The sequence below is a fragment of the Lonchura striata genome, chromosome 7 (assembly GCF_046129695.1).
Source record: "Lonchura striata isolate bLonStr1 chromosome 7, bLonStr1.mat, whole genome shotgun sequence".
Taxonomy (NCBI): Eukaryota; Metazoa; Chordata; class Aves; order Passeriformes; family Estrildidae; genus Lonchura; species Lonchura striata.
The window spans coordinates 30188823-30215069 of record NC_134609.1 but is presented as its reverse complement, the minus strand read 5'-3'; the positions used below and the strand labels follow the sequence as shown (position 1 = coordinate 30215069).

At 42.2% G+C, this 26247-nt stretch overlaps 2 protein-coding genes across 4 annotated transcripts in view; one reads left to right on the top strand and one right to left on the bottom strand.

The window, feature by feature from the left end:
- INSYN2A (inhibitory synaptic factor 2A) overlaps positions 1–16856 on the top strand; it is a 45230-nt gene extending 28374 nt beyond the window's left edge. The window contains exons 3-4 of the mRNA XM_021526348.3: positions 303–374; positions 9350–16856. Of these exons, the coding sequence (XP_021382023.1) occupies positions 303–374; positions 9350–9533 (256 nt within the window). The 3' untranslated portion in view covers positions 9534–16856. The remainder of the gene's footprint in view (positions 1–302; positions 375–9349) is intronic.
- Positions 1–26247, bottom strand: part of DOCK1 (dedicator of cytokinesis 1) — a 268980-nt gene that overhangs the window by 168282 nt on the left and 74451 nt on the right. For all 3 annotated transcript variants that reach the window (XM_077784742.1, XM_077784744.1, XM_077784743.1), the window contains exons 25-27: positions 25298–25404; positions 18133–18260; positions 16556–16651 (exon numbers count right to left, since the gene is read on the bottom strand). In XM_077784742.1, the coding sequence (XP_077640868.1) occupies positions 16556–16651; positions 18133–18260; positions 25298–25404 (331 nt within the window). The remainder of the gene's footprint in view (positions 1–16555; positions 16652–18132; positions 18261–25297; positions 25405–26247) is intronic.

Below are 26247 nucleotides of genomic sequence, written 5' to 3'. Positions count from 1 at the left end.
TATTGTAGTCTGTACACTCCTCCTGATATAATGGATTATGTGTTTTGATTTATTGCTTAATACTCAGAGTTTGGGTAGAGTGAAAGTGGAGAAAATAATACCACACCCCAAAGAAGTAATCTCTTAATTTAAACTGAATATGGCATTTTTGATGCTATTTTCCTAATGTCTGGATTTTTGTATTCAATATTCAAGGTAAAAAAATAATCCTGAAATTATGATTATTATGCAAATGGTCATGGAAGGCCAAAATTTGTTAAAAAAATGACTTTTTTACTGATTTCACATCCCTGTCTTTGCAGGCTTTCCTATCGGACCGGCCAGGACACGGCCAATTGTGACACGTGCAGGAACAGTGCATGTATTATCTACAGGTAGGTTAAAAATACCAATATTCCCATTTTTCCCTGGGAGAAAGCAAAGATTCAGTCACTAGTGCAGGCCCAACAATTGGCCTTTATGTTCCAATCAACAAAACAGAAATTTAACTCCACTAAAATCATAAAATGCAACACCTGTGGAAGTATAAATCAGAAAGAAATTATTGTGGGCAGCAGAGCTGTGGGATGGGAGGTGTTGCAAGGTGTGAATTTTGTTTTTAAATTGCTGGAGGTATTTCAGATTTTCTGACCAACAAGTCAACTGCAATTTTACTTTCATACACTTCTGTACCTACTTTAGATTTATTTTTATGGCAGTACCAACACGACTTGGGAGGTCATTTGGAGAGAGGGTTTGTAAAGCAAAGAGACCCAGATACAGAACCCATTGATTGTTTTAGAGTAAAATCAGGGTTAGATGGGAATTAGGAATTGTTCCCTGGGAGGGTGGGGAGGAACTGGGATGGAATTCCCCGAGCAGCTGGGGCTGCCCCTGGATCCCAAGGCCAGGTTGGACATTGGGACAGTGGAAGGTGTCCCTGCCCAGGGGTTGGAATGAGATGAGCTTTAAAATCCCTCCCAACCCAAACCATTTAATTTTCTGATTTGATAAACTGCCATTCCTACCCAGTTGGGTTTTTTTTTTTTGGCACATCCAGTGAAGGAATAACAGGAACTGGGCATGAGGTGAAGCCATCATGAGGCTGACAATGTTTCACCCTGACAGCTTCATTGTCCTCCTTCTCTGGAGTCCCAAAAAACCCAACAAGACTGTTTGCAGATGAGGAGAAAACAAACGTGGCTCAAGGTTTCAGCAAATCAGGCAGTGCAGCACAAATGAAAATGCACAAGATGCCAATTCCAGTGGAGACAAAAACTCAAATGAAGGCATCAGTGTAGGATTTCCCCCCTCACTCCTTAATTCTCTGCTCAGCCAGCTTTAGGCAGAAGAGCTGGAGCTATTTATTTATGAATTTTCTATTCACTGCACAGAATGAAAGGAAAAAAAGGATGGAAACCTTCAGCTCCACCTTACACCTGACCACAGCAGGGTTCTGTGCAGGGGCAGGAACCAATTAATGCCTTTATTCCTCCTTTTCAGCCAAGTTCAGAAGCACAGAAACACCCAAAGCCTCCCGTGCCTCCCTTTTCCTGTGCAATTCCTGCCTCAGAGCAGCCTGGAGGTACAGCACAGCACAACTCCAGCAGGGAATTCTCCTTGTTTCATCAGCTAGGAAAAAAAAAACAATTAGAAATTTCTGCAAATCTTCATTTCTAATCAGTGGATTTCAAGTTAAGGAAACTTCCAGCTTCTAGTCTTGTACTTGATGTGATTAAAATGAGTCCAGAAAAGCAAGTTGGGAGAGTTTTCCTACTGAGAGAGGGCAGGTCCAGCTGCCCATCCCCACCTGGAATTTCGGTATTTCCCTCAAGCCACGTTTCCAGGGGATTTTTGAGCAAAATCCAGCTCAGCTTTGTGCCAGTTTAGGAGAATTCCTGCTGCAGGCAAGCAGACAGAAAGCAGAGCAAAGCAGGGGAGGCAGGAGAAAAGGGGATTATGGAGGCAGGATAAGCCAGAAGGGATAAATCAGGAATTCACTGATAAATGGCATGTCCTGCAGGAATTTCTGCTCCTGCACAAGGCCCTGGCACCTCTGGGGAAAGGCAGCAGCCCCTGGGTCAGGCTGGGATTAAATCCAGATTAAATCCAGGAAAAAGCTGCAGGGAATGCCCCGACTTCTCTTTAGGGCCAAACAGCTTTTAGGAACAGAAATTAAAACTGTTCAAGGTGCCAGAAACCCCTGAGTTCTTGGAAGGCACTGGAGCTGTCAGAGCAGGAGGTTCTTAGTCTTGATCTCTTTTTCCCAATTAACATAGGAGAGACTTAAAATATATATAAATACATATATAATTAATTTATCCCGTAGAAATATATTTAATATATATAACTTTATGATATATCTCTATCTATAAATATCATTGTTATTTATATTTTATATATACATATGTGTGTATATATAAAAATAAAATTTGTCCCACAAGGGCATTAATATATAAATAATGCCCTTATGGGATAAATCAATATTTAAAGAGAAATCCTTCCACTTTGCCTTTAATTGACTGCATGGGTTTTTGGAATTTGATTCAATTTTGAACATTGTAACACTAAAAGAAAAAATTTTACAGCTGTTTCAAATCTTTATTTTCAGACAGCATCTTAAAGGAATGATTAAGTTACTGAAGTGCATCCTGCAGTGTCAGGTAGAGCACAGGCGAGGAGGCAGAAATTCATGGAATTAAATTCTTTCCTCTCAAGACGAATTTCAGAGTATCGATATCATGAAGCACAAAAACCAGACACAATGAGAAGGCAACAAAAAAAAACCCTGCTGTGCTTTAAAGGGGTTTTAGCATCCAAAATATCAATACTGTCAGGAATAACTTCTAGGAAGAGCCTTTTGGGAATACAGTTATTTTGCATATTAAATTGTAAGTTTTTTGTTAGTATTAAAAATCTGTTTTATATTATTTTTCTGTTTGTTGAGAAGAACAAATATTTCTTAGTACTAAAAAAAGGAAAATAACATTATTTTCTCATTTTTTAAAATAAATAGGAAACTGGTCAAATATAAAACAGTATCAAAAAAAACAAATTAGCAAAACCTGAAGCTGCTTTGAAAATGAGGAGGAAAAGAAAGACATTTCCATTTGGGTATTCCATTTTCCTCAAAATTCTACTTATTTATGCACTATGTTCAGGAACTTGGAACTCCAGAGCCAGGAATCACTCAACTTCTCTCACTGCACCAGAGCAGCCACAGCCTTAAAACTGTCAGTAAAAAATATTATTTGTAGCCATATTAGGCAGAATTAAAAACAGAACCCAAAATTAGGATTAAATTGTAAAAAACCCAACCACTTTATCATTTTATCCAGCAGTTTCAATAATCATGAGGTCACAGAACACTTCCAGACTCATCTGCTACAAACACAATACAAATTTCTGTCTGATGCTGCTGCCCCATGGACATTTCTAAAGACAGAAAAGAAGTTTAATTAGGGGTACTGCCAGGATAAAGTCAACTTAAACACTGAAGTATTTAAATCAAAATTCTGTATATGGCAGTAAATACGGAATTTTTACAGTGCAGTAAAATCTTGCTGTTAAGAAGGAATTGCACTGAAATGCAGAAATTGTAGCAATTCTGAAAAACCCCAAACCCAGGTGAACTGAAAGCTTCCCAGCCTGTTTTATTCTGTAATTTTCTTTTCCTGGACCTGCCCTTCCTGCTCCTGTGGAATTTCCCATCCCATGTGAATGTTAATCCTTGAGCAGGAATCTGCAGGAGAAAATGGGGCTTCTCTGGAATATTTGGTGGATTATTCTCAGGCTTTTAGCAGAAATTATTTCTGGGAAAGAGAACCTTGTGGAATTCCTGCTGGACTTCCCTTTGGGCAGGGAGGTCAGGAATTTCCAACAGCTTTACAAGGAAATTTCAGATGCTGGAAGGAAACTTCTAGGAGCTGAAATCCCAATTTCTGACTTGGAAGGAAAAGAAATCCACACTTCACTATTGTAGTTCTGTAGGAAAAAAAAAAAATCACTAAAAGCTGTCTCAACCATTAATTTTCCCACTTTTTTAAAATGATGATTTATGCTTCTGTATTTTTACTTTATATTAATTTAAGGTGGACTCTCACTATCCAGCAGAAAATACATTATTCGAATATATAAAATCTAATTCAGTACAAGAGATAGAACAAGTTAAAATATGGGGATAAAAGTTCATCAGGCAGCACAGAGCCCACCTGGAAGAAATTCACTTTTAAAGGTTAAATACTTAAATATTAATTATTCAAATTAACAAATGTGGCAATAAAAAGTGAGCATAAGGCATCAATCCCTAGGATAGCAGCAGTGTATGAAAATCAGGTGGTTCAATGCTGAGAATAGCAATTTTCATCACCTTTTTATTTCCTACCCACATTAATTAATTTACATTTTCTCATCTTATCTCTGGACTTTAAGATGCTTATTGGAAAAAAAATGGATCTCAAAGGCTCCTGAACGCTGGCAGTGCTTTGGGTCCCAGGCTGGGCTGATTTTTGGGCTGAAAGAGGAAATTTAGCAGAGATTGCTGGGAAGTGCATTAAGCTCATTTGGAAGTGATTAGTGCTTCTCTGGATCCCATTTTTCCAGGATGTGAAGCACTAATGCTGTGTCATCCAATTAATGTGGAATTCTGTAATTCCTGCTTCACCTCCCCATGGTTCAGCTGCTCTGAGTGCCTGGAGGAGGTGAGGAGGAGGAGGGAAATTCAGGTGTCACCTGAGGGGCTCAGCTGGAGGGGAAGGAAAAAGGATTTCCCTGGAGGCAGAAAGAGGAAAAAGCTGCCCAGAGCCTCTGCAGGCTCCAGCCTTGGAAGAGTCAAGGGAAGGAAGGACATGGAGCTGCTGGAACGAGCCCAGAGCAGCTCCAGGATGAGCAGAGGGATGGAGCAGCCCCGCTGTGGGGAGAGGTTGGGAGAATTGGGATTGTTCAGCCTGGAAAACAGAAGTTTTGGGGTGGTCTCGTTGTCCCTTCCAGCACCTCAATAACCTACAGCACAGATGGAGAGAGGCTACAAGGGTCTGGAGGGACAGGACCCAGGGAATGCCATCCCAGAGGGCAGGGCTGGATGGGAGATTGGGAATTGGGAATTGTTCCCTGGCAGGGTGGGCAGCCCTGGCACAGGTGCCCAGAGCAGCTGGGGCTGCCCCTGGATCCCTGGCAGTGCCCAAGGCCAGGCTGGAAATTGGGGTTTGGAGCAACCTGGACAGAGGAAGGTGTCCCTGCTGGGATGAGCTTTGAGGTCCCTTCCATCCCAAACCATTTTCTGAAATCCCTCAGCAGCTCCATCCTCAAACCCAGATTTCTCTGACTCAGCAATCCTCCAGCAACCAACACATCATGAGCAGCTGAAATCTGAAAATGATCCATGACAACAACGTGTGACTGTGCTAGAAAATAAGAAAACCCATCCACATCTCGGAGCCTCTTGCTCCAAACCCTCCCACAGTCCATATGTTTAATCCCAATGGTTCTCACTCCTCAAATTCTGCCCTCAATCTCTCATACAGCAATTAAATCAGAAAAGGTTCTCTGCTGCCTGCATGCAAGAAGTCAACTCATTAAGATATATTGTCAAAAACAGAAAGGCAAAACCAGAAAATTCATCACACCAATGCCTCAGGTCCCCTAAAGGGCTCCAGGAGAGCTGCAAAGAGACTCGGGACAAGGGATGGAGGGACAGGACACAGGGAATGGTTCCCACTGCCAGGGGGCAGGGATAGATGGGGCACTGGGAAAAAATCCTTCCTTGTGAGGGTGGTGCCAAAATAAAATCAGCCAAGTGCTGCTACATGATTTTATTTGGCCAAATTTTCCTGGGAAGGACAGCACTGATACAGAGAACTGCCCTAAAATGAGAAGTTTTGGTTGCAAACCTTCTAAGTCTATAGTGATTCTAGGGAGAAAACACAGAAATCTATATCACAAATAGAATTTTAGTGCTTGCTGATAAAAACAGCCCCTATGTTTGGAGGAAGAATTTGGGATAGGCATTAATGATGGAAAAACTCTGACTCAGTGTTCCAAATTTAACAATGTTTAACAACATGGAGGGAAGTGAAGCTCTAGGATATCCTGACCAGGTGTGCTAGGGCAAGGTTTGTGCTATTAAATAATATTTAAAATTCATCTCTTGTTTCTGTAGGGCTTGTTGAGAATTGTCAGTCTATTGAAAAATATGATCCTATCATTAAAGAAAAAATGCTTCTGAAACAAATAATTCCCATCTCCATGTGTAATGCCAGGAGAACAGGAGAGTCCCGGATAATTAAGTTATTGGAGTTATTGTGGGCAGGCTTAAGGGACAAAATCCAAGTTTGAAAGTGAGAAGAGGCACATGGCAGGAGGATATTTCAGGAAAAGGTCATTTGGAGAGAGGACACCTGGAGATGCTGAGGGGACAGAAATAGCACTCAGCAAAACAGGATTGGCAGAGCTGTGACAGGTGACACAATCCAGCTCAGGAATACAGCTCGGTAACAAAAATACCAAAAAGTCCTCCAATTTGGAATATTTGCTGAATTTAATCCCTGGAAGTGGCCAAGGCAAGGCTGGACAAAAATTGGAGCAACCTGGGGTAGTGAAAGGTTGGAACTGGATGATCCTGAAGGTCCTTTCCAACCCAAACCTCTCTGGGAATTTGTCATTGATGATGATTAGTAGTATTTCATATGATTGATATAATATTAAGGAGTAAAAGAGTAAGTAATACAGAAAGATATCTGATTTTTTTTTTTTAATCAGGTTTTTGTCTTATTTTTATGGCACAAACAAGCCTAAGTTTGCAATCAAATAATTTGCCTGATGGAGCAAGTCCATTAAAACCCCTCCAATGCTGGATAAATTGATGCTGATAGACACCAGTCAATTATTCTATGAAATTTACAGTTCTAAATGCTGAAATAACACAAATGTTTTTTTTTTTTCCTTCAGCCTCTTTATACCATTCAGAAGCAAAATATTTCCCTTGGATATGAAGGGCTGAAAGCTGATCTGTGCTGCAGCAGCAAAAGGCAATGACATGGGGCTTGTCAGATGGACCAGAACTAAGATGCTTTTTTTTCCTCTTGAGGTCTATCTTTAATAGAAATTGATTATATAAAAAATTACTCTCTTCAGCAATGGGGGTTTTATAACAATTTCTTTTTTTACAGCAATTTTCAGCAGCTCTTAAGAGCCTCCCTGCAAGAATAATGTTTGAAAGGAGTAAAAATGAACTCTGGCAATGCCAGAGCTGAAAGGCCTTTTTATTTTTTCCCCCCAAAAAAACCTGATACTGAGAAAAAACCAGATATAACACATGCTAAATGCTGCACTTTAAATGAGATTTAAGGAACTCTTAGAGAAACACCTCCCTCATTCCAAGATTTTCCCTCACTGACAGAATTCCTGTGCTGGGACATTCCCAATGAGCTGATATCCACATACCACCACTAAATCCCTGCTGAAATTCCCTAACCAACTGTTTTTTGCCAGCCACACTGCACACAGAACACGTTTTCAGTGAAGACAACGTTGTTTTTCCATTAACAAGGAGGGATATTAAGCAGTAGGCTTGGAATGTGCTCCTGCACCAATACAGCTGCCTCCTAAAATTCACCATTTTACACTTCCAGCACTGAGTCGAAATTTTTCAAATTATCTTTGATTTGGAATGGCTTTTTATTCATTTGAAACACAGCAATGGGTAAAAAACTCTACTTGAATTCTTACCTAATGTATTTCTCTTCTCTGCTACTGGAAAGTTTATCCAAATCACTGAAATGCCAAAACTTTCGCTAAAAATGGATTTACACTCAAACCAAACACGGCCAGATGTAAAAAGTCATCACACCTTTCTAACACCCCTTCCTGGGGCTCCACCAGAGTCAGAGACACCAGATCTTAAAAATAAAACAAAAAGCACAAAATTCTCCTCATCCTTCTCTCAGCATCTTTTATTCCTAAGAGGAAAACAAACTCCACCTAAATCAGCAGATGGTATAGGATGACATTCTGTGCTGTTTACAAAGCCTGTGTAAGGTGAAGTCCACCCAAATTTTCCCCTGGAAATCTTGGAGGTATTTTCCAACCTTAATGATGAGAATTCCCTGGAAATGGCTGCAGGTGTTCTGTGCCACATCCCTGCCTCTCCTTAAGTCAGACAGGGCTTAAACTGAAGTTTAAAATAATCTCTTTTTGGATGACACCTGGGCAATCAGATCTCACTTCTCCAGTGGTTCACTCTGAACAAGCAATGGCAGAAATACCTCAGGAAACATATTTAGTCCTAATTAAAAGTGAACTCAAGCTCAGGAGTGATAACTTCATATTCAGGTAACAATAAAAGCAAGCCAGTGCAAAACCCAAGAAAACTCAGCAGTGGAGGGGGACAGGGAAGAAATAAACTAATCCAAGTGTCTAAATTCCCAACATTTCACCCTTTAAATTCATGCTCTGATATCCAGAGCTCCCACTGCAACAGGAATCCTTCAAAGGTCCCTTCCAGCCCCAAATATTCTACACAAACAGGAACAGCCTCAGTGCAGAACATGGCCAGAGGCTGCTGCACAAACCCAACCAAAACCACTGAATTCCAGGGTACTTCTGAGGGTCCAAAATTCAGTTTCCACCCTTAGACAGGATGTTTGCTCTATTTTATTTTGCTGCTGTTGTTCCTGTGCTTTATAAGGTGGCCTCAAAATGTTCTGCAGCACAAAGCTCAAGTAAGGGCTGGAATTTCATCTCAATTGTGGTTCTTAAGTGCTGGAAGGATTTTGTAGCCAACGGTGTTTGGAATTCAGGACAGGGATTTTACAACTTCAGACTGTTTTCTAAAGGCAAGGATGCACTATAAAGGAGAATTGCTTTTTAATTGATCTATTTATTCCACACATGTATATGAGTCTATGCATACAACAGGAACTTGATGAAATTAATCCTTTCCATGGTAGAAGTGTCAAGGAACAGCTCAGGTAAAGAATTTCTGGGACAGCCTCCTTGTTTTTGGCCAACCTCTCAGCTTTCCCCAAAGAACAAGGATGCAGGTGCCTGGCTGCCACCCTGACCTCCCAGAAGGGAGAACTGAGCTTGGAAGCCCTCAAAAAATCATTTCTCTACCAAAAACAAAAAAGGCTGCATTTCTAGTGGTCAGTCACTTCCCAGCAACTCCACCATAATCCTCAAGACCCTCCTTAACAGCAGGGAAATGCTGAATAATCCAATTCCTATTTTTCTTCTTCTTTTTGAACTTCCTCTTTTCATTTTCATGCAAGAACTATTTATTATTTAATTTCCATAAATTAAGCACTTAGACATTGGGTTAAATGATTTCTTTTATCATCATATTTAACGAGCGCTTTTCTCTTCCCATTTCTAGCGTGGAATTGGATTTTAAACAGCAAGAAGATAAACTACAGCCAGTTTTGAGAAAACTTCATCCTATTGAGGAAACTCAGGTTGCACCTTTGCCTTATTCTCAGGAGAGCTACTCCTCTACTCCCAAGCAAAAATCCAAAACTGAATCAAAAAAGCACGGAAGATGGAAACTCTGGTTCCTTTAACCCAAGTCCATGACGTGTGGAGTTCAAGGCCTTCTTTGACAAATATTTGGAGCTGTATCCATCATCTCTGACGGGATCTTGGTGGAAGGAGCAGTGTCCTGGCCAAGGGCAGCGTGCAGTTCTCACCGCGTGTACCAAAAAGGCTTTTGTAGCGACGGACTCACGCCCGGGAGCACGGGCTCGGGTGCCCCTGCCCACTGCTACCCGCAGTTACCAATGTGGGATGGAAAACCCGAACGGAAATTTGGACAAAGATGGGAAGTAAAACTGTTTCCACCCCTCCTCAGATCCGAAAGCGTGGCGCTCCGACGCGTTCAAGCCCCCCCAGGAATGGTGAAAGCCTTTTGGGGGTCTGGGTTGTTGTCTTTGGACAGCAAGGAGGGGGAATAAAAACGAGCAAGCCTTATGTTTGCAGTGGTGTTGAGTTTTACAGCTCCGTGGTGATCGGGGAGTGCAGTTTTCAGCACAGAATTCCTGGACAAAGCACAATTTTGCCCGCGGCCCGCGGCCGCGCCCATCTCCGAGACGTGACTGTGGCGTGTCCTCTGCCTTCATGCGATGTAGACTCCAACCAAGCTCTCACATTTCAAAACATCATCTCTGGTCCAGCTGTGTCCTCACCACCAGAAGAACCAACTCTGCTGCTCAGCCCCAGCGGGGCAGTGGCCAGAAACCTCCCAAAATTCAGGCCCAGCCTTTAAGCACCTCCAGCTCACAGGGTCCAGGCCATGGGACAACCCCTCAGCGTCACCTTGGAAGGGTCTCGACCACACGGGAACAAAACCCAACCCCAAAACAGACCCGTCCCAATCCGGATTGTTGGCCTTTGCCATGGGTCAGTATTGTTTTCTAACAGCCTTTGGAAAACCTCTCCCATACTGCAGAAGGCACCAGGAGATGTCCAGGCTGCAGCACTGCTTGGAAGGAGCTGAAAATTGGAAATGCTATTTATTTATTTATTTATTTATTAAGCTGCTCAAATGGGTTTCCCAGCTTACTATAATTTATATCTCGATCTATCAATTGTACTCAGTAATTGACACACTTAAGGGAGAAATGTGATTTTTCCTAAATTGGTTCAGATTTTTTTTTTTGGAAACAGCACTTAAAATTTTGCTCTGACTTATGAACTGCAAATTTTCCTTTAAATATTTGCTACTGTCATTAAACTTGCATCTAAAATGACCACTGGTGGAAAAATTCCTCATGCTAGAAGTCACCAAGGAGTGGGAATCTTTTGTTTTGGGATTTTTCCCTAAGGATTTCAGATAATTTGAGTGTCATGTGACAAATTTGGTTTAAATTGCATCCCCTGTAGCAGCAGGAAGGTACAAATTCTTCAGCCTTTAGGTGCAAGAACCATGATCTTTAATTTGTACTAAAATACTAAAAATTTGGGAAAGTATTTTTCTTTTTCTCTGTTTCTCCTCTTAGCTCATCATCCAATTTACTCCTGGGAGGAAACTGAAGGAAAATAACCTAATTTTTTTCCCTCAAAGAGCAAGAAAAGCAAATTAAAATGGGAATGGAAATGCAGAAGGTGCCTATGGCCAGCTCAATATTTACAGTAAACCTTCAAGAGGGCTACAAGCTCTTGCATGGAAGCAAATCCTGAAATCCTCTGGTGGGAGTTGAAGGATTAGGAAGGTGATCCTGTACACCAGGAAGGAAGTGCCACCGTTTCATGTGGAAAAAACCCCATATTTCATGTATTTTATATTGTTTTTAACTAAACAACTATTTACAACACAGCCCACACAACAAGGCTTAGAAACCCAAATATCTCCAAACAAAAAAAACACTTTTTTTTTTTAAGCAGAAAGGGATCTCAAAGATGGGCAGAAAAAGGAGAATACAGCAGTATTCATTATTTAAAAAGAAAAAAACAAACATTAATAACTAATGCACTCCTCCATGCTAACAGACCTAGTGTTTGGGGTTTTTTAAAGAAATTAAACCAAGCATCTCTCCATGGCAATCAATTCCCAAATCCTCAGTAGCTTTGTGTGTGCAGGGACCCTGAGTGATCCAGAGCTCCTGGGATCAGGAGAAAAGAGGGAGCAAACTCCAACTGGAGAAACAAAGAGCTCAAAGGGAAAGTTCTCACGGCGTGTTCTGTACATGTCCAGGCTATTTTCTTAAGAAGTTGCAAATTTTTAATTTTTTACATTTTTTTAAACCTGGGGAAAGCTGACATTACCATAAAACCTTGCTTCCAACTGACATCTCGTGTTCTCTGGCACCCTCCAATGTAATTTGTAATAAAATGTTTTTGCAAGTGTGTAAAATGTATCATAATTGTATTGCCTTTAGAATCACTCAGGCTCAGGTTAGATAGACACCAAGAGAAAAAAAAAACCCACCTAATTCTTTAGAGCTTTTAGTTCAATGTGACAGAGCTATTTTCACCCTCATGTAGAAGATCTTGGAGGTTCTAATGAGGAAAATGCATTTTTATTTTCAATGTGGCTTTGCTGGATTCACTGGCATTCCCCTGCACTTCATACACTGATTTTCTAGCTGCACTTCTCCCATCTCTTGCTTCAAAATACTTTTTAGCCAATAAATACTGCAGTGATTTTATATCCCTCGCTCTTTGCTGAGTCCTTATAATTTCCACACAGCAAGAATTGCATTCTTTGGTTTAGACCTAGAACTAGGAGGAAAACACTATTCCTGTGAGTAGCACTTGGTTTCTTAAAGATTAAAAACAAAAACAACTGTAAAAATACTTCTAAAAAAACAGGATAAAGTGAAAAAAAAAAAAAAAACATGATTAAAACTGGAAAATCCTACCATGGGTTCAAAGTGTTTGCTTTTTCTTGCCTAAAATGCAAAACTACTGTCTGTGCCTTTGATTTCACTCAATGTTTTAAAGGTTAAATCACTTTTTCCAATCAAATAGGGTGATTTTTCATGAACTTCCCAACAAAGTCAGGTGTTAGCTTACACCAGGACCTGTGTATTACCACATATTATATATTGCTGTTGGAATTGAGCTGGAATTGAACCAGATTGCCACTAAAAATCCAACTGCACCAACACCATTTTTGTCTGGGAGAACGAAAAGGACTGCATGAAGATTTTTAATATTCCATAAAAGCCATCTGTGGTTCATTAAAATAACTGGAGTGCTACAAATGTGTCCATTTGTTTAGGTGAGTGCAGCTCATTCCCATCATTGTTGGTAGGGAATGCAACAAGGATGGTTTGACAACATAAAAAAAGCTCAGTATTAGTGATGGAATAAAACCATGGCCACCATCCAAATACCACTCCAGTTTCAGTGAAATCAGCTTGCAATATGTAATTTCAATTGATTTTGAAAGAGAAGAAAACATGTGACTCAATAAAGCAAAATATTTTTACATGGAAGAAGTCTGGCAAAGGAATGACTTCTGTTTTCTGCCCAACGTTTTGGAATCCATGAAGCCTGACCTGGGCAGCTTTTAAGGCACAGGAAGATAACTTACATCCAGATTTAACTGCTGAAAAACAAACTGCAGCCCCAGAAGTCTCCTGTGACCAACAATAACTCAGATTTCACACTTGCACCTGTATTTTACGTCCTTCTGGGGAGACCTGCAGCCTGGAAGTGCTGAGAGATGGACAGTCCACCACGGTGATTGATTGACTGATTGGCTGATTGATTGATTATCCAGAGCTCCCCCATCAATGCCACTCTGCTCCACACAACCCCTGTCACCCTCCTTGTGTCAGGTGTCCCCTGCACCCCACAGAGATTCCTCTTCTCCATCTCCTTCCAGAAACCTCAGACAGGTTCCACAAACCCCTTTTTCTTCTCTCCTTCCGATGGCTCCTGCATCATTTCTGTTCCAGTTCCACCTCAACCCTCATCCCAAAGCACCGAGGGGAAAGCAGCAAGGTGGAGAAGATCCCATTCATCAGCAACACCACAAAGTCCTGCCCAGTGCTTCCCAATACCCAAAATAATCCATTTTCCCTGGTCACAGCACTGACTTTGCTCCCCCACCTTCAGATGTTTTCCAGAGCCACTCTCCTTATGGACACTCTTGGAAGTTAACACCACAGGAACATGGAATGGTTTGGGTTGGAAAAAGGACCTTAAAGACCATCACATTCCAACCCCAATCTTCCCCTAGGCCAGGAGAGTTCCTCTCAGAAATTAAGGAGCTTGGTTGCCTTGGCTTTGGAGATGAGGCACATCCCAAGCTGCTGACACGAGGAGAAGGAGCAGCCGTGGATCATTCTGGAGCTGCCACCAAGGCTGCTCTGTCCTGATTTACTGGAAGAGGCTGAGATGTTGCCTCACGTGGAACCCAACATTATCCAAAAGCCACCAGGAAAGGAAAGAGAACATTTAAAACCACCCTTCCCAAGGCTCAAGGAAGTTAAATTTACTTTTTCTTCCGTACGAAAGGTTTTGTGGGTTTTTTCCAGGTGATTTCTCACTGAGCAGCAGCAGCTCGAGGTAGGAGCAAAATTAACCTAAACCAGGCAGATTGGAGCAGCAGGACAGCTCAGCACCCTCAGGCTGCATCCTGCACTAATAACAGAATCATTACATAAAATAAATATTAATAATATTAGAATCTTCTACTCAGAAAATTGATTAAGTAACAACCACCAGTGAGACTTACAGAGTAAACACCAGCCCAAATCAATGAGGATTAAAAATTCTTTTGCTAACGCAATTATTGTCAAATCAGATTTTAAACTTATCATTTATACTTCATTTTACTTAATATCTGGTTCCTCTCCTTGCAACTGGGTCTCTTATTTCAAGGTAATTCTCTTTTGAAGTTATAGGATAAAACTTGTTTTTGATTTTATCAAGGAATTCACATTTAAGGAGGAAAAAAATGAAAAACGAATGTGCAAAGCTGAAGGATTCTACTGGAGAATCCTTCCAGTTTAGTGCTGCAGAAAAGGCTCATACTGTAATTAAAACTTTTCACTTGAGCACTTAAATCCTTGACATTCCTCCACTGCTCATAAACTGCATTATGCAACATCAGATTTTGGATGGAAACGGTGCCACTAAGTATTTTTCCAGGGAGAAAACATGCCAGCTTTAGGACACCAACACAGTTATATTTAGAGAATAAAAAATTGGTTATGTCCTGAATTTTACTTCTTTTAAAGAAATGATCATTACTTTAACTCTGTCACATATTTCAAATTTCTTCCTTCCAGTCACCCTGTATGGTTAATGCTCTTCTGCAGGTAAAATTAAAAAGTCACTGCACCATTTCAACCCAAATCTGATGCAAGAGGGGTCAAGCTGTGCTTCCTGATTATTACTATTATTATTATTCATTTTACTCCTCCTACTTTGCTGACACCACAGAAATGAGTTGTGGCTGGTTATTTAACAGGGGAATCTCTTCAGCAGCAGCTGCATTGTAAGTTAGGAGTAAATACTAATTAAAAATAGCCTGAAATCTCAGTGTTCATTAGCTGATTATAGAGAGGGATTCCAGGCTGTGCTCAGGAGCACAATGCAGATCTTTAATACCACTGTTCTGAGCTCAAACACAACCAAGTTTTCAAATCTACTCTGCTGACTGCAAAAGGCATAATTAACATTTTTAAATATCACCTGAACCATGTTCATCAAAACAATAATTAACTCTCATTCAGCCTGAAACTGAGGAAGTAAAAATAACACACAAGTCTTTCAACTTCCTTGCACTGCTGCATCCCAGCACTGGAATATTCTGTAGGAATGATCTGCTTGGAACCATTTCCCCAGAGAGGCTGTGGATTCCCATCCCTGGAAGTGTCCAAAGCCAGGCTGGACAATGCTTGGAGCAGCCTGGGATAATGGAATTGTCCCTGCCTGTGGCAGGGGAGGAGCAGAATGAGCTTTAAGGTCCTTCCAACCCAAACCACCCTGGGATTCTGTGCCTTCCTGCTCCAGCAATGGATCTGGAGATCCATTATCTCCTCCTTACAGCAAAACCCCAAGTGATACAAGTGGGAGATCAAAACTAAGCCAGCGGATGATGCACCAAAGACAAAATGAAATTGCAGCAGATTTGCCAACAGGAGCACCCCCAAATGCCAAGGAAATGAGCAGCAGCAGGTCCAGGGAGAAGTGCTGAGGACACAGAGCCCTGTGTCAAAAATCACTGGGTGTAAAAGTCAAATAGCACTGTGTGCAATTACAGGGAGAATTTAAATTGGGAATGAAAGAGGAGATCAAAAAACCAAGTTGCTGATGGACTTATCTGACTAACAATTAACCCCATGGTAAGAAGTCAGTGCATTGAGCCAAACTGACCCAAACTGATGCAGAACTGAGGTACAACTGCTCAGCCACAGCACAAACCTGGCCCACTTCAACCAGTTCCCTGGAGAGATCAGCTGCCAGCTGCAGACAGCTGAGAAAGAATACAAGGCAAAGGCAAACACACAGAGAGGACCCCAAACACACAGAGACTCCCAAAAACACACAGAGAGGCCCCCAAAAACACACTCAGATCTATCCCCATCTCAGATATCAACAAGCCTCACTATTCATTCATTATTTAGTCCAATATTAATTAATTAAAAGTGGAAAAATTCAAGTGTAAGGTTTTAAAATCACAGTGTTAAGTCAATAGGGTCACTTGCATCAGTTCTTTCTCTAAACATAATTGTGGGCTCTGTTCTTCAGTCATTTGAACACTCACCTTGGTTATCTCAGTTTAAGTCAAAAAGACAAGTAAATGCTTGTAAAGCAGGAACAACAGCCAAGTCTCATTTCCACACTTCCCAGCTGGCTAATTACCAATACTACATCATTTTGGTGCACACAGATATCAATCCTGGCTAATCACCTGCTCACAGATATTTTTCAAGTTTGTTTTTTTTTTTGCTCTTCCCCTGTGCCAACCAGAGCAAAATTACCAGGCAGTGCTTTTTGCAGCTTCCTGAGCACACAGAGAGAAAGAAAGAGAGAGAGAGGAGGTGTGATTGCTTTGGGTCACCTGGGATTGCAATCCTATTACAGGCAGCTTTGGGGAGATGTGACAGAGGTGTCTGAGTTTACTCACAATGAGCTCCGAGTCCCGTCCCATGGAAATCACAGTTCTGTTCACTGTCCTCAGCAGGTTCTCCATGATGATCTGGACATGGCGCTGTGTGGGGCCCTGGGCACAAGGAATAAATCAGTGATGACTACAAGCAACAGACACCAACACCACTGAGCCATTGGTGCTGCCTCTCAACCCACCTCTCAGTGGAAATTAAGTCAAACGTGGCTTGCTGTCGATCACAAGGAGGGAATGGGTTTAGCAAAGTGTTATTTTGGTAATACTTGTTTCTGATGAATTAAAATGTGCTGTTACAATGTCACTGGAAATGCAGCCTTTTCCATTATCCAATTTAGTTACCCATTAATTTTCTTCCCCCAAGTGATTTTTCCAACATCAAACCCCCACAGGCATTACCAGAAATGGGGGAGGGGGGGCTGCTCTGCAACAGCTCAATTAAAAGGAAGAGAACAGCAAAGCAAAACTTTTATTAAATGAATTGCTAATTTCAGTCAATATTAGAAGCAACCTACCACTACTTTTGAAAGAGTTAAATGAAATTTTTATTCCAAGCAGCTTTTAAAGACAAATCCAGAAACCTCACAAAGAATGATGGGCAAAAAACAAAGCCAAAAACACCACAAGGAGAAAGAAACAGATGAGCTTTGCTCCCATCTTTTACTTTATGGATGAAAAATAGATTTACATATTTGAAGGATGATCCACCAGCAGCACAAACTGACCCAGGAGCTGGTCCTGCTGCCAGGATCAGCCTGGGAGAGGATGGAGCTGCAGGTGAGCCCCTACCACGGAGAGAAAAGCCAACAAAGAGAGACAGGAGCAGCCAGGCTGCAGCACCAAATTCCTCCTGTAGAACAAACCCCCCTCTGAGGCAGCCACACAGAGCTACTTCCAAAAACAAACAAAATCAGAGCAAAACCCAAAAAAGCCCAATTAAATAAGATGCCAGAGAGGATGTGAGTAGCTGACCCCTGAGGTAATTTCCAGCTGAATTAGTGTATGATTCTACACAGCCCTGAAGGTTCAGCAGCAGCCCAAATTTCAGGAGAGCATCAAATCACTGCAGCTCTCTGGCAAAGAGCTGTTGTATGTTTGTGGAGGTCAAGAGAATGCAAAAAAAGACTATTATGCAAAAAAAAAAAAAAAAAAAAGGGATATTACACATGCTGCACGTCTGGGAACCATGTCAGCAACAATACAGCTCAAATGCACATTTCCCAAAATACCCACGGGAGAAAAGATAAACCACCAAAACAGAGTATTTTCCACCTGGAAGAGGCCAGGCACAGTAAATGAGGAATGTTTAACTCCTAAGGACATTTATTTCTTCACTATCTAACCAGAAAAGCTGTACTGGATGCGCCTCAGAAACAAGTGCTGTGCTGGATGTGACGTTGTGAGATGCCACACAACAAACACATCCCCATCACTGGAAAACCAAGAGTTAGAAAAGGCTGGTTAGGAGGGTATAAAAAAGAAAAATAAAAATATAAAGCTTCAGGAGTTACCTGCTTAATTCACTTTACTAAAACAATTTCTGTGAAGTGTTACTCATCACAGAACCAGCCCACACTCACCACATCCTTCTTGTAGAGCACTTCCAGGATGTTACTCAGCAACTGGCAGCAAGCCTCCAAATCTTCTTGTCTCTCCAAGTGATACTTGAGCTGGTCTGTCATTGTTGGCAGCAAGATTTCCCTGCAGTCTGCACACAAAACACGAGGTTACAAACACAGCTTTCAGGGCCTTCAGGCTGATGTGCTTCAGTGCTTACATAACACATAAAAAAACCCAGGAAAAATAAATTGACTTCCAGCTTTTCAACCAAAGCCTCACCTCACCTTAAAAACTTCTGCCTCTGAGCTGTTCCAACCTTTGACCATTTGCTATTAAAAAACCCCAAAAATAACAAAAAAACCTTCCTTGCTCAAGTACTCAGACTGTTCCTACATGGAGGGAATCACCAGGTCAAAATGAATTACTAATTATCCATATAAATATCAGCCCAGTGAACAGCTTGGCTCTGCAGATTTGCCCCAGAGATGCTCTGTGATCTCAGCCTTGTGCCTCTACATTTGGAAAACTTCAGGATATGTTGCTCCCTGAATTTTGGGCTAACATGGAAAGGAAACAGCAGATGAAGCAGAGCCCCAGAGGGCAGAGGGGTCGTGGAATGTGAGCTGTCCCCAGATGCAGGAGAGGGGAAGAACTCCAAAGCCCAGCTGCTGAGCACTCCAGGAAAGGCACAGAAGGTTTCTTTGCAGAGCCTGCGAGGTGAATCAGTCTTTAATAACTTAAAAGGCTCCTAATTAGAGGGTTGGGAATGTTTCACAGCCCTGCTAAGCCCCTCTGGTAGGGAGGGGGCAAAGATCAGTTTAATATCTGAGTTCCACTGCAGTGCTGGAGCTGCTCTGATCAATGGGGGAGGCAGTCAAGCTGCATTTCTGAGAGAGGGAAAACTGATTATTGGTCCCAGTGCTGGGTCTGCAATGACACAACCAGCACAGAACACTCCTTTCCCTTCTCAGCTCCCACCTGGGTCTGCTGAGATACATGGGGGGAAACAAAACAGGCTGGGAACTCCACAAAACCATCCCAAGGGTGAGGAGGAGCAGCTGAGGGAGCTGGGGGGGCTCAGTCAGGAGAAGAACAAGCTCAGGGGCGACCTTCTGGCTCTCCACAGCTCCTGCCAGGAGAGAATATTGAGTGAAGGTCCCAGGGAATGGCTCCCACTGCCAGAGGGCAGGGCTGGGTGGGATACTGGGTAGGAATTCCTGGCTGGCAGGGTGGGCAGCCCTGGCACAGGTGCCCAGAGCAGCTGTGGCTGCCCCTGGATCCCTGGCAGTGCCAAGGTTGGACACTGGGGCTTGGAGCACTTGGGACAGGGGAAGATGTCCCACAGCAAGGGTGGGATGGGATGAGTTTAAGATCCCTTCCATCCCAAACCCTTCCATGGCTCTGTGATGTTCCAACCAACCCATGGCTGAGGTGACACTCCCTACATGAGGATGAGATTTTCAGTGCATCTTTGCCATTAACTGCTCTGAAGAACACTGAGCTGCTGCACCCTGCACTGATTACTTGGAAGCTCAGAGGTGTCAGCACATCCCTCTGGCTGTCCTGGCTGGCTCCAGACCCTGGCAGGGGTCTCAGAGACCCTGGCATGAAGTCAAAAACAACTGTGGCTTCCATTTTAGCCCATGGAAAAAACTGCCAACTCTGTATGCGGAATTACAAACCACAGGAGTTTTAGTAATGTGATATTTGAACTCACACAGGGTGGAAAAGCAGAATTTTGGGTTTTTTAGAATGTGATTCAGGGGGTACAAGATGGAGGAATTTGGTCATGTCCTAGCCTTCTTTCCTTTCTTCTTGCCCTCCATGTCTTGGTGTGATGGTGACACTTTTCTATTGGTTTAAGGCAGAGATTCACAGTCTAACACAGGTGATGGGAATTGGTAATAAATTCTAAACATACACATGCAATTTTGAGTATATCAGGTGGGAGCTGCCTGAGGCTCAGGGCAGAATGCCATGGTGGGCTTGCTAGGCAGAGCTCAGCAGGTCAGAGAAAGAATGTTATGGCTAAGGAGAAATAAACAACCTTGAAAACACAATCAGAAGCTTTCCAAACTCCTCCTTTGGCTGCAGCGGGCTAAGGGAACGAGGACTCTCACATCTTGGGGTCATTTCAAAGGAAAGCAGCCCCCGACACAGAGGAGGAAAGGTGAATCCTCATCACCCTGCCTGCCACAAGCACCCCCAGCCCTGATTAATGGGGACCCTTCATGGTCCAAAGCATCAGATCCTGCTCCCAAGGCAGCTCAGGATCTGCTGCACAATGATAATTCCACATCTGTTCTAGAGCAAAGCCCAGCCCGTGTGATTTAATGTCAGAGGGGATCAAATATTCATCTGTAGCAAAGGATGCTCAGCAGGAATCATCAATTAGCAGCAGCCAAGGAAAGCCTTCAATGAACACAGGAGCTCTGCTGAAGATGAATACACACCACAAATTTGTGTCAATAAAAACATTGTGTTTCTTGGGACACTGATAAATCCATTTATTTTATGGTTCATTTACTTCACGTGGCCAAATAAACTTAACCTGTGCTCAGTAAACTTTGTTTCTGCTCCACAGCTTGAGTTGAATCATAGCTGAACAGAAAGAACTTTTATAAATGCTGGGTGCTGTCTACTAATATTCAATGGGCTCAAATTCCTCATGGAAAAATCTCTGGATTTTTCAAACTCCAGCAGCTCCACATCTCACTTGGCAATCAGCTGGAAGTCATTTGGAAAACAAAGCAGCAGCAAATCCAAACAACTCCATAGGACAAAACAAATCAGAAAAATCACTGTTTACATAAACCAAAACCTTGATGTTTGCAAGGACAGGGCACTTCATTTAACTCCCAACCATGAGCACTGAAAATATCCACTAAATTATTATTAAACTGCTGCACACTCAGGGGAAAAAATATATTTATGCCTTTTTGTTTAATTTTTAAGTAGGGGAGTAAAAACAATTTATATGATTATATAAATTATGTTATTATATGGTGGTAAGGATAAATGTTATTTACATATTCATTTACTTCTGGAAAGTATATATATATATTCACTTACAATTCAATACAAAGTATTTATATATTCATTTACCTCTACTTTACTATATGGAAACATTATCCTATTTGTGTTTATAAATATGAATAAAATAAAATTTTAAACTATATTTAAAACTATTATATTACTATTAAATTATTACTATTTTAATGATTATATTACATCTTTGTTTTTAAAGATACACAAACCCCACCAGCAGACTCCATTCTGATCCAAGGTCCCAAACTCCAGATTTCCCAGTGAATCATCCATCACTCAACATCACCAAAGCAAACTGCTTCACACATGCACCCCTCTCACCCCCAAATCCTTCAAGCTTCACAGATTCATGTATTTTGAATTTTAATTCCTCTGGAGACACAAATAAATCTTCCTTGACCTCTCAAAGCACAGAATTAGAGCCTTTTTTCTCCACCAGAAGCAGGCTGATTAAATTTTCTGTGCATTTGCCAGCCTTGCCTAAGTTCACAGTCATGTAGTTCATATTGCTTTTAGGAAAGAAAATGTCATTTGTGCAACAGGATCCAGGATTAGGTGACAGCTTATAGGGAAGCATTCCCTATCAGTTTAAAATTCCTGAATCAGTGAGGAGCAGGAAGGGCAGCAACAACACTTCAGTAATGAACTCCAACCCACAGAGTGAGGGACAGGAAAAACTCAATTTTACAAAGGCTGTGGATAGAGGTTTGACTTCTTTTCAAGTGAATTTGAATGTTTATAAAGTTTCCCAGCACAACAGAGGCTTCAGACACAAACTTCAGAGAATGATCACGATGAAGAATTATGGTGGGAAGATCAGAGGGATGGAGCCCCTGTCCTCCTCAAAGAAAGCCTGGATGTGGCACTGGGTGCCAGGCTGAGGTGTTGGGGCTGGGCTCGATGACCTTGAAGGTCTCTTCCACCCTGGTCATTCTGTGAATTCCTGTGAGGAAAGGCTGGAGACCTGGAGAGGAGCAGCTCCAGGGAGAGCTCAGAGCCCTTCCAGAGCCTGAAGGAGCTCCAGGAGAGCTGGAGAGGGACTGGGGACAAGGGATGGAGGGACAGCACACAGGGAATGGCTCCCACTGCCAGAGGACAGGGATGGATGGGAGATTGGGAATGAGGAATTCCTGGCTGGGCTGGAATTCCCAGAGCAGCTGTGGCTGCCCCTGGATCCCTGACAGTGTCCCAGGGCAGCCTAGGACACCAGGAGGTGTCCCTGCCATGGCACTGGATGGGGTTTAAGGCCCCTCCCAACCCAACCCAGTCTGGGATTCTGTGATACCAACAGCCAGAGAAGCTTTTAAAGCCACCCTTTTTTACTGAATAAAACCCCACAGACACCCATGGGAATCCCAGAGTGGTTTGGGTCGGTGCAGGTGCCTGGAATCCCCATCCCAGCCCTACCAAAGGCTGCTGGATTTAGGACATTCCTAACAGGCAGTGACAAGAAAACCCTGCTGAGGAGCCTCTGATAAGATCTCAGAGCCATTAAGCAGCACTGATATGTCAGCAAACCTGCCCTGGGCCCTGATTAATCACCCTCCCATTAAAACACATCCATTTAAATTTCTCAGCAGCTCAATAACGTTGGGCTGCACCATTCCCTGCTCCCTGAAGGGCTGAGTTTGGGAGTCAGGCTTCAAAAACAAACCAGCCACACACAGTTCCTACCTCTCCCTCTGGAAATGGAACTGTTCAATAAGGGAGGGCAAAGATTAATATGGCAAATGCAGCATAGCCTTTCTCAGGAGTGTGTTTTACACTCAATTTCTTGTTTCAGCTGAGTTATCTCCATTTCTTCCTCCCAAGGAGAGTAAAGGATGATCCCTGATATTACTGACTTCTGCCCCAAAGTCCTGGCAACCTGAGAGCAGCCAGGAGAAGGGAAAACTATTACACAGGCAGTGAGCTGAGAGTGAATAAAGCAAATGAGTAACACTGATGCACAGCTCTAGCCAGGAAACATTAAATTATTCTTGGGCACACCATTTTACCCGGGCCCCAACACCTGCAACTCCACTTGAATTCCTCCTTTCACTTCTTGAAAATCCAGCACTTAAGGGCTGAATAACTTCAAATCATTTCAGGAGTGAAGATAAATCTGGACTTGCTGTTTCTATCTACCCAATTTCTACACAGGGTGACGCAGGTGGTAAACTGTTTTTCAGAGATTGTAAGAGCGGCATAAAACCACCACAATGCCAATCCACCAAGATTTTTTAAACTGGAACCAGCAAAATTTGTTTTATCAGCACTCAGCAGTCTCAGCTTTTGTGATCTGAGAGCAGAATCCTTCCAAATCTCCTTTCCCACTGAAGCAGTGCCTATTTGCTCCCTCATTACCCTCCCTGACAGCACACAAACACTTTGTTTGGGTCAGTTTAACCTGCAGCCAGCTTGAAAAGGAATCAAGTGTTTCACCTCAGAGGAGGAAATCTGTAGGACAAGTGCCTGAATTTATCTTTCACTGCCCCATTAATGAGAAAGCAGAAAATAACAAGGCATGGATGAACAGCAACCTCTGAGAGGTTTCTGCTTTCCTTCAGGTAGGGAACAGCATCAAGGCACAGAGGGCATCCAAAAACTTCACCGCCCCCACACGAGCCCACAAAAGCTGAATTAAAGATTTTTGATAAACCCCAACACGAAATTACAACAGACAAATAACCTGGCTGCTTTGTGCCCTTTTAAAATAACAAATCCTAAGATTTTTGTAATTTTGCACTTTCCTAAGTGAGACTGCAAGAACAAATGGTAAACAAGTGATTTTCCTGATACCTAAGGCCAGGCTGGATGGGGATTGGAGCAGCCTGGGATAGTGCAAGGTGCCTGTGGGAATTGGAAAAACAGAAACTTCCACAGACACTGCAGGGTTTGAGCTGCAGCTTTGGAAGAAGCTTGGATTGATGTAAAAATACAATACACAAATATTAAGCAGAAAAACCCTGTTTTTCTATCATGTTTCTATAGTTGTAAGCAAGAATATGCCTTAAGTAAGTGAGAAACTGTGTTGGTGAGATGGTGAAGGGTTTCTAATGTTAGGGTGGGGTTGTATGGAACAAGCTGAGAGTTTAGAAGTTTTAACAGAAGCAGATGTGTGCTGTGAGTTAGAAGCCCACTGGACTAAAGTATCCACAGTGCAGCAGAAGTGAGTAAAGGTGATGGGTTAGAAAAGCAAAATAAACCCTGTGGCAGCTGTCATTGGGTTAGAAAGTTCTGCACTGCCTTGTAACCAAGAACTTGTGACTGCTCTTGAGCTGTGGCCAAATGCCTGCTCCTCTAAAATCTCAGGGCCTCTGAGACTGATGTTTATCTGAGCAATAAATCATTCTTAGCCTGAAAATAGTCTCATCCCTTGTTGGAGTTCTGGATGCTGAGAATTTTCAACTTTCTGTGCTGACAGACTCTGACTACCAAGAGAACTTTGCATTTGACCTGAGGCTGTGGAGAAGGTTTCCAAAATTGACTGACAGCACTGGGATCATGGGTGTGTAGTTTTAACAGAAGTGTGTAATGTCACAGGGTGGAAAATGGCAGAGTTTGGGGTTTTAGAATATAGCAACATATATGGGGCAAGATGGAGGTTTTAGGGCAGAGGCTGGTTGTTCTTCTCCACGGGTCTGGGTGGTATTTTGTAATTAGACAGAAAAGTCCACAGTGCAGACTCTGAGTGATGAGTTATTGGGTTAAAAGTGAAAATAATCTAGGTGTCCTTTCTTCATTGGATAGTTTAGCCTTAAAAGACCTTGTAACAAGAAACAGTTGGCCATTTTGTAATTGTTAGTGCAGGACTCACTGCTGTGAGACGGTAACACAGATAAGAAATAATAAACAAATAAACACCTAAGTCTGAACGTGAACTATCCTCCTAAATGCCTTCAATCCCAACCTCCAGAGGAGGAAAAACCAGCCCAAAACCAGCAATCCCTCCATGATTAGTGACAACAACAGCTGCCCAGCAAGCCAAGGGCAGCACTGGATGGGCTTTAAGGTCCCTTCCCACCCTAACCACTCTTGGGTTTTGATTTTCCAACCTCGTCCTTCCAGTGGAACAGCCTTAAGGTGTGCCAGGCTGCAGAGGGGTGGCAGGAGGGAGCAGGGGCAGGGGACAGAGCTGGAATTCTGCCTGCTCACCGTGCTGGGTGAAGAGGTCGCTGTGCACGATCTCGATGAGACAATAGAGCTTCTGGATGGTCAAGCGGCTCACGGGCACGTTGAGGATGAACTCGGTGAAGAGCTTGCTGCACACACAGGGAAAGCAAAAATCCATCAAACTAAAAGCAAAAACCCACTAAATCATCCATCAAAAAACCCATTAAAAATCCACGGAAAAACAACTGGAAGCAATCACCCATAAAGAACCTGAGACACGACTTCCTGCTCTTGGATGAGCAAACTCGATTTTCTTGAGAGATTTAAAACAAAAATAAATCAGAGAATCATTAATAGTTTTCAACAAATTTCTTTAGTTTTTAATTACATTTCTTTTGTCCCCTCCATTTTATCTCAGTTTTAGACTCTTTGTCTGTGTTTCACTTAAGGTTTTAGGTTTCAAGTTTTCCTTGCCTGTGCTTCACGTCAATCAGCACATTCATGATTATGGATGCCAAAATTAACATTGTAAGCTACCAACAAAAAAATTAATAATTAGAGAACCCCAGAACTGGACATTTTAGGAAAAGGTACCATCACATTCATCACTCCTACCTAATATTGACAAGATTTTTCAACAATTTTCCATCCCTTCCTAAAATCTTGGGTTCTTTGCTTTTCCTACTGAGGCTTAAGTCAACCTCAATTTAAATACTCCCAGTATTTAACTGAAATTTGTATTGGTAATACCACAGAAAAAATGCAATATTTGGGCTAAAATAGACCAAGTCCTGCATTTTCCTTTCTCTTTTCTCAGGAATTTTGCTGTTGCATACCAAATTTATTATTTAGTCCAGAAACTCTACAAATCTGGACTTCTTAGGCCCAGGGAAGTGTAGATGTAAAGCACTTGACAGTCCCCAGACAAGCAGAAGGTAAATGCCAGGTTCCTCAGGCCACTGGAATGTTAGACTAAGATTACGTTTATTTAT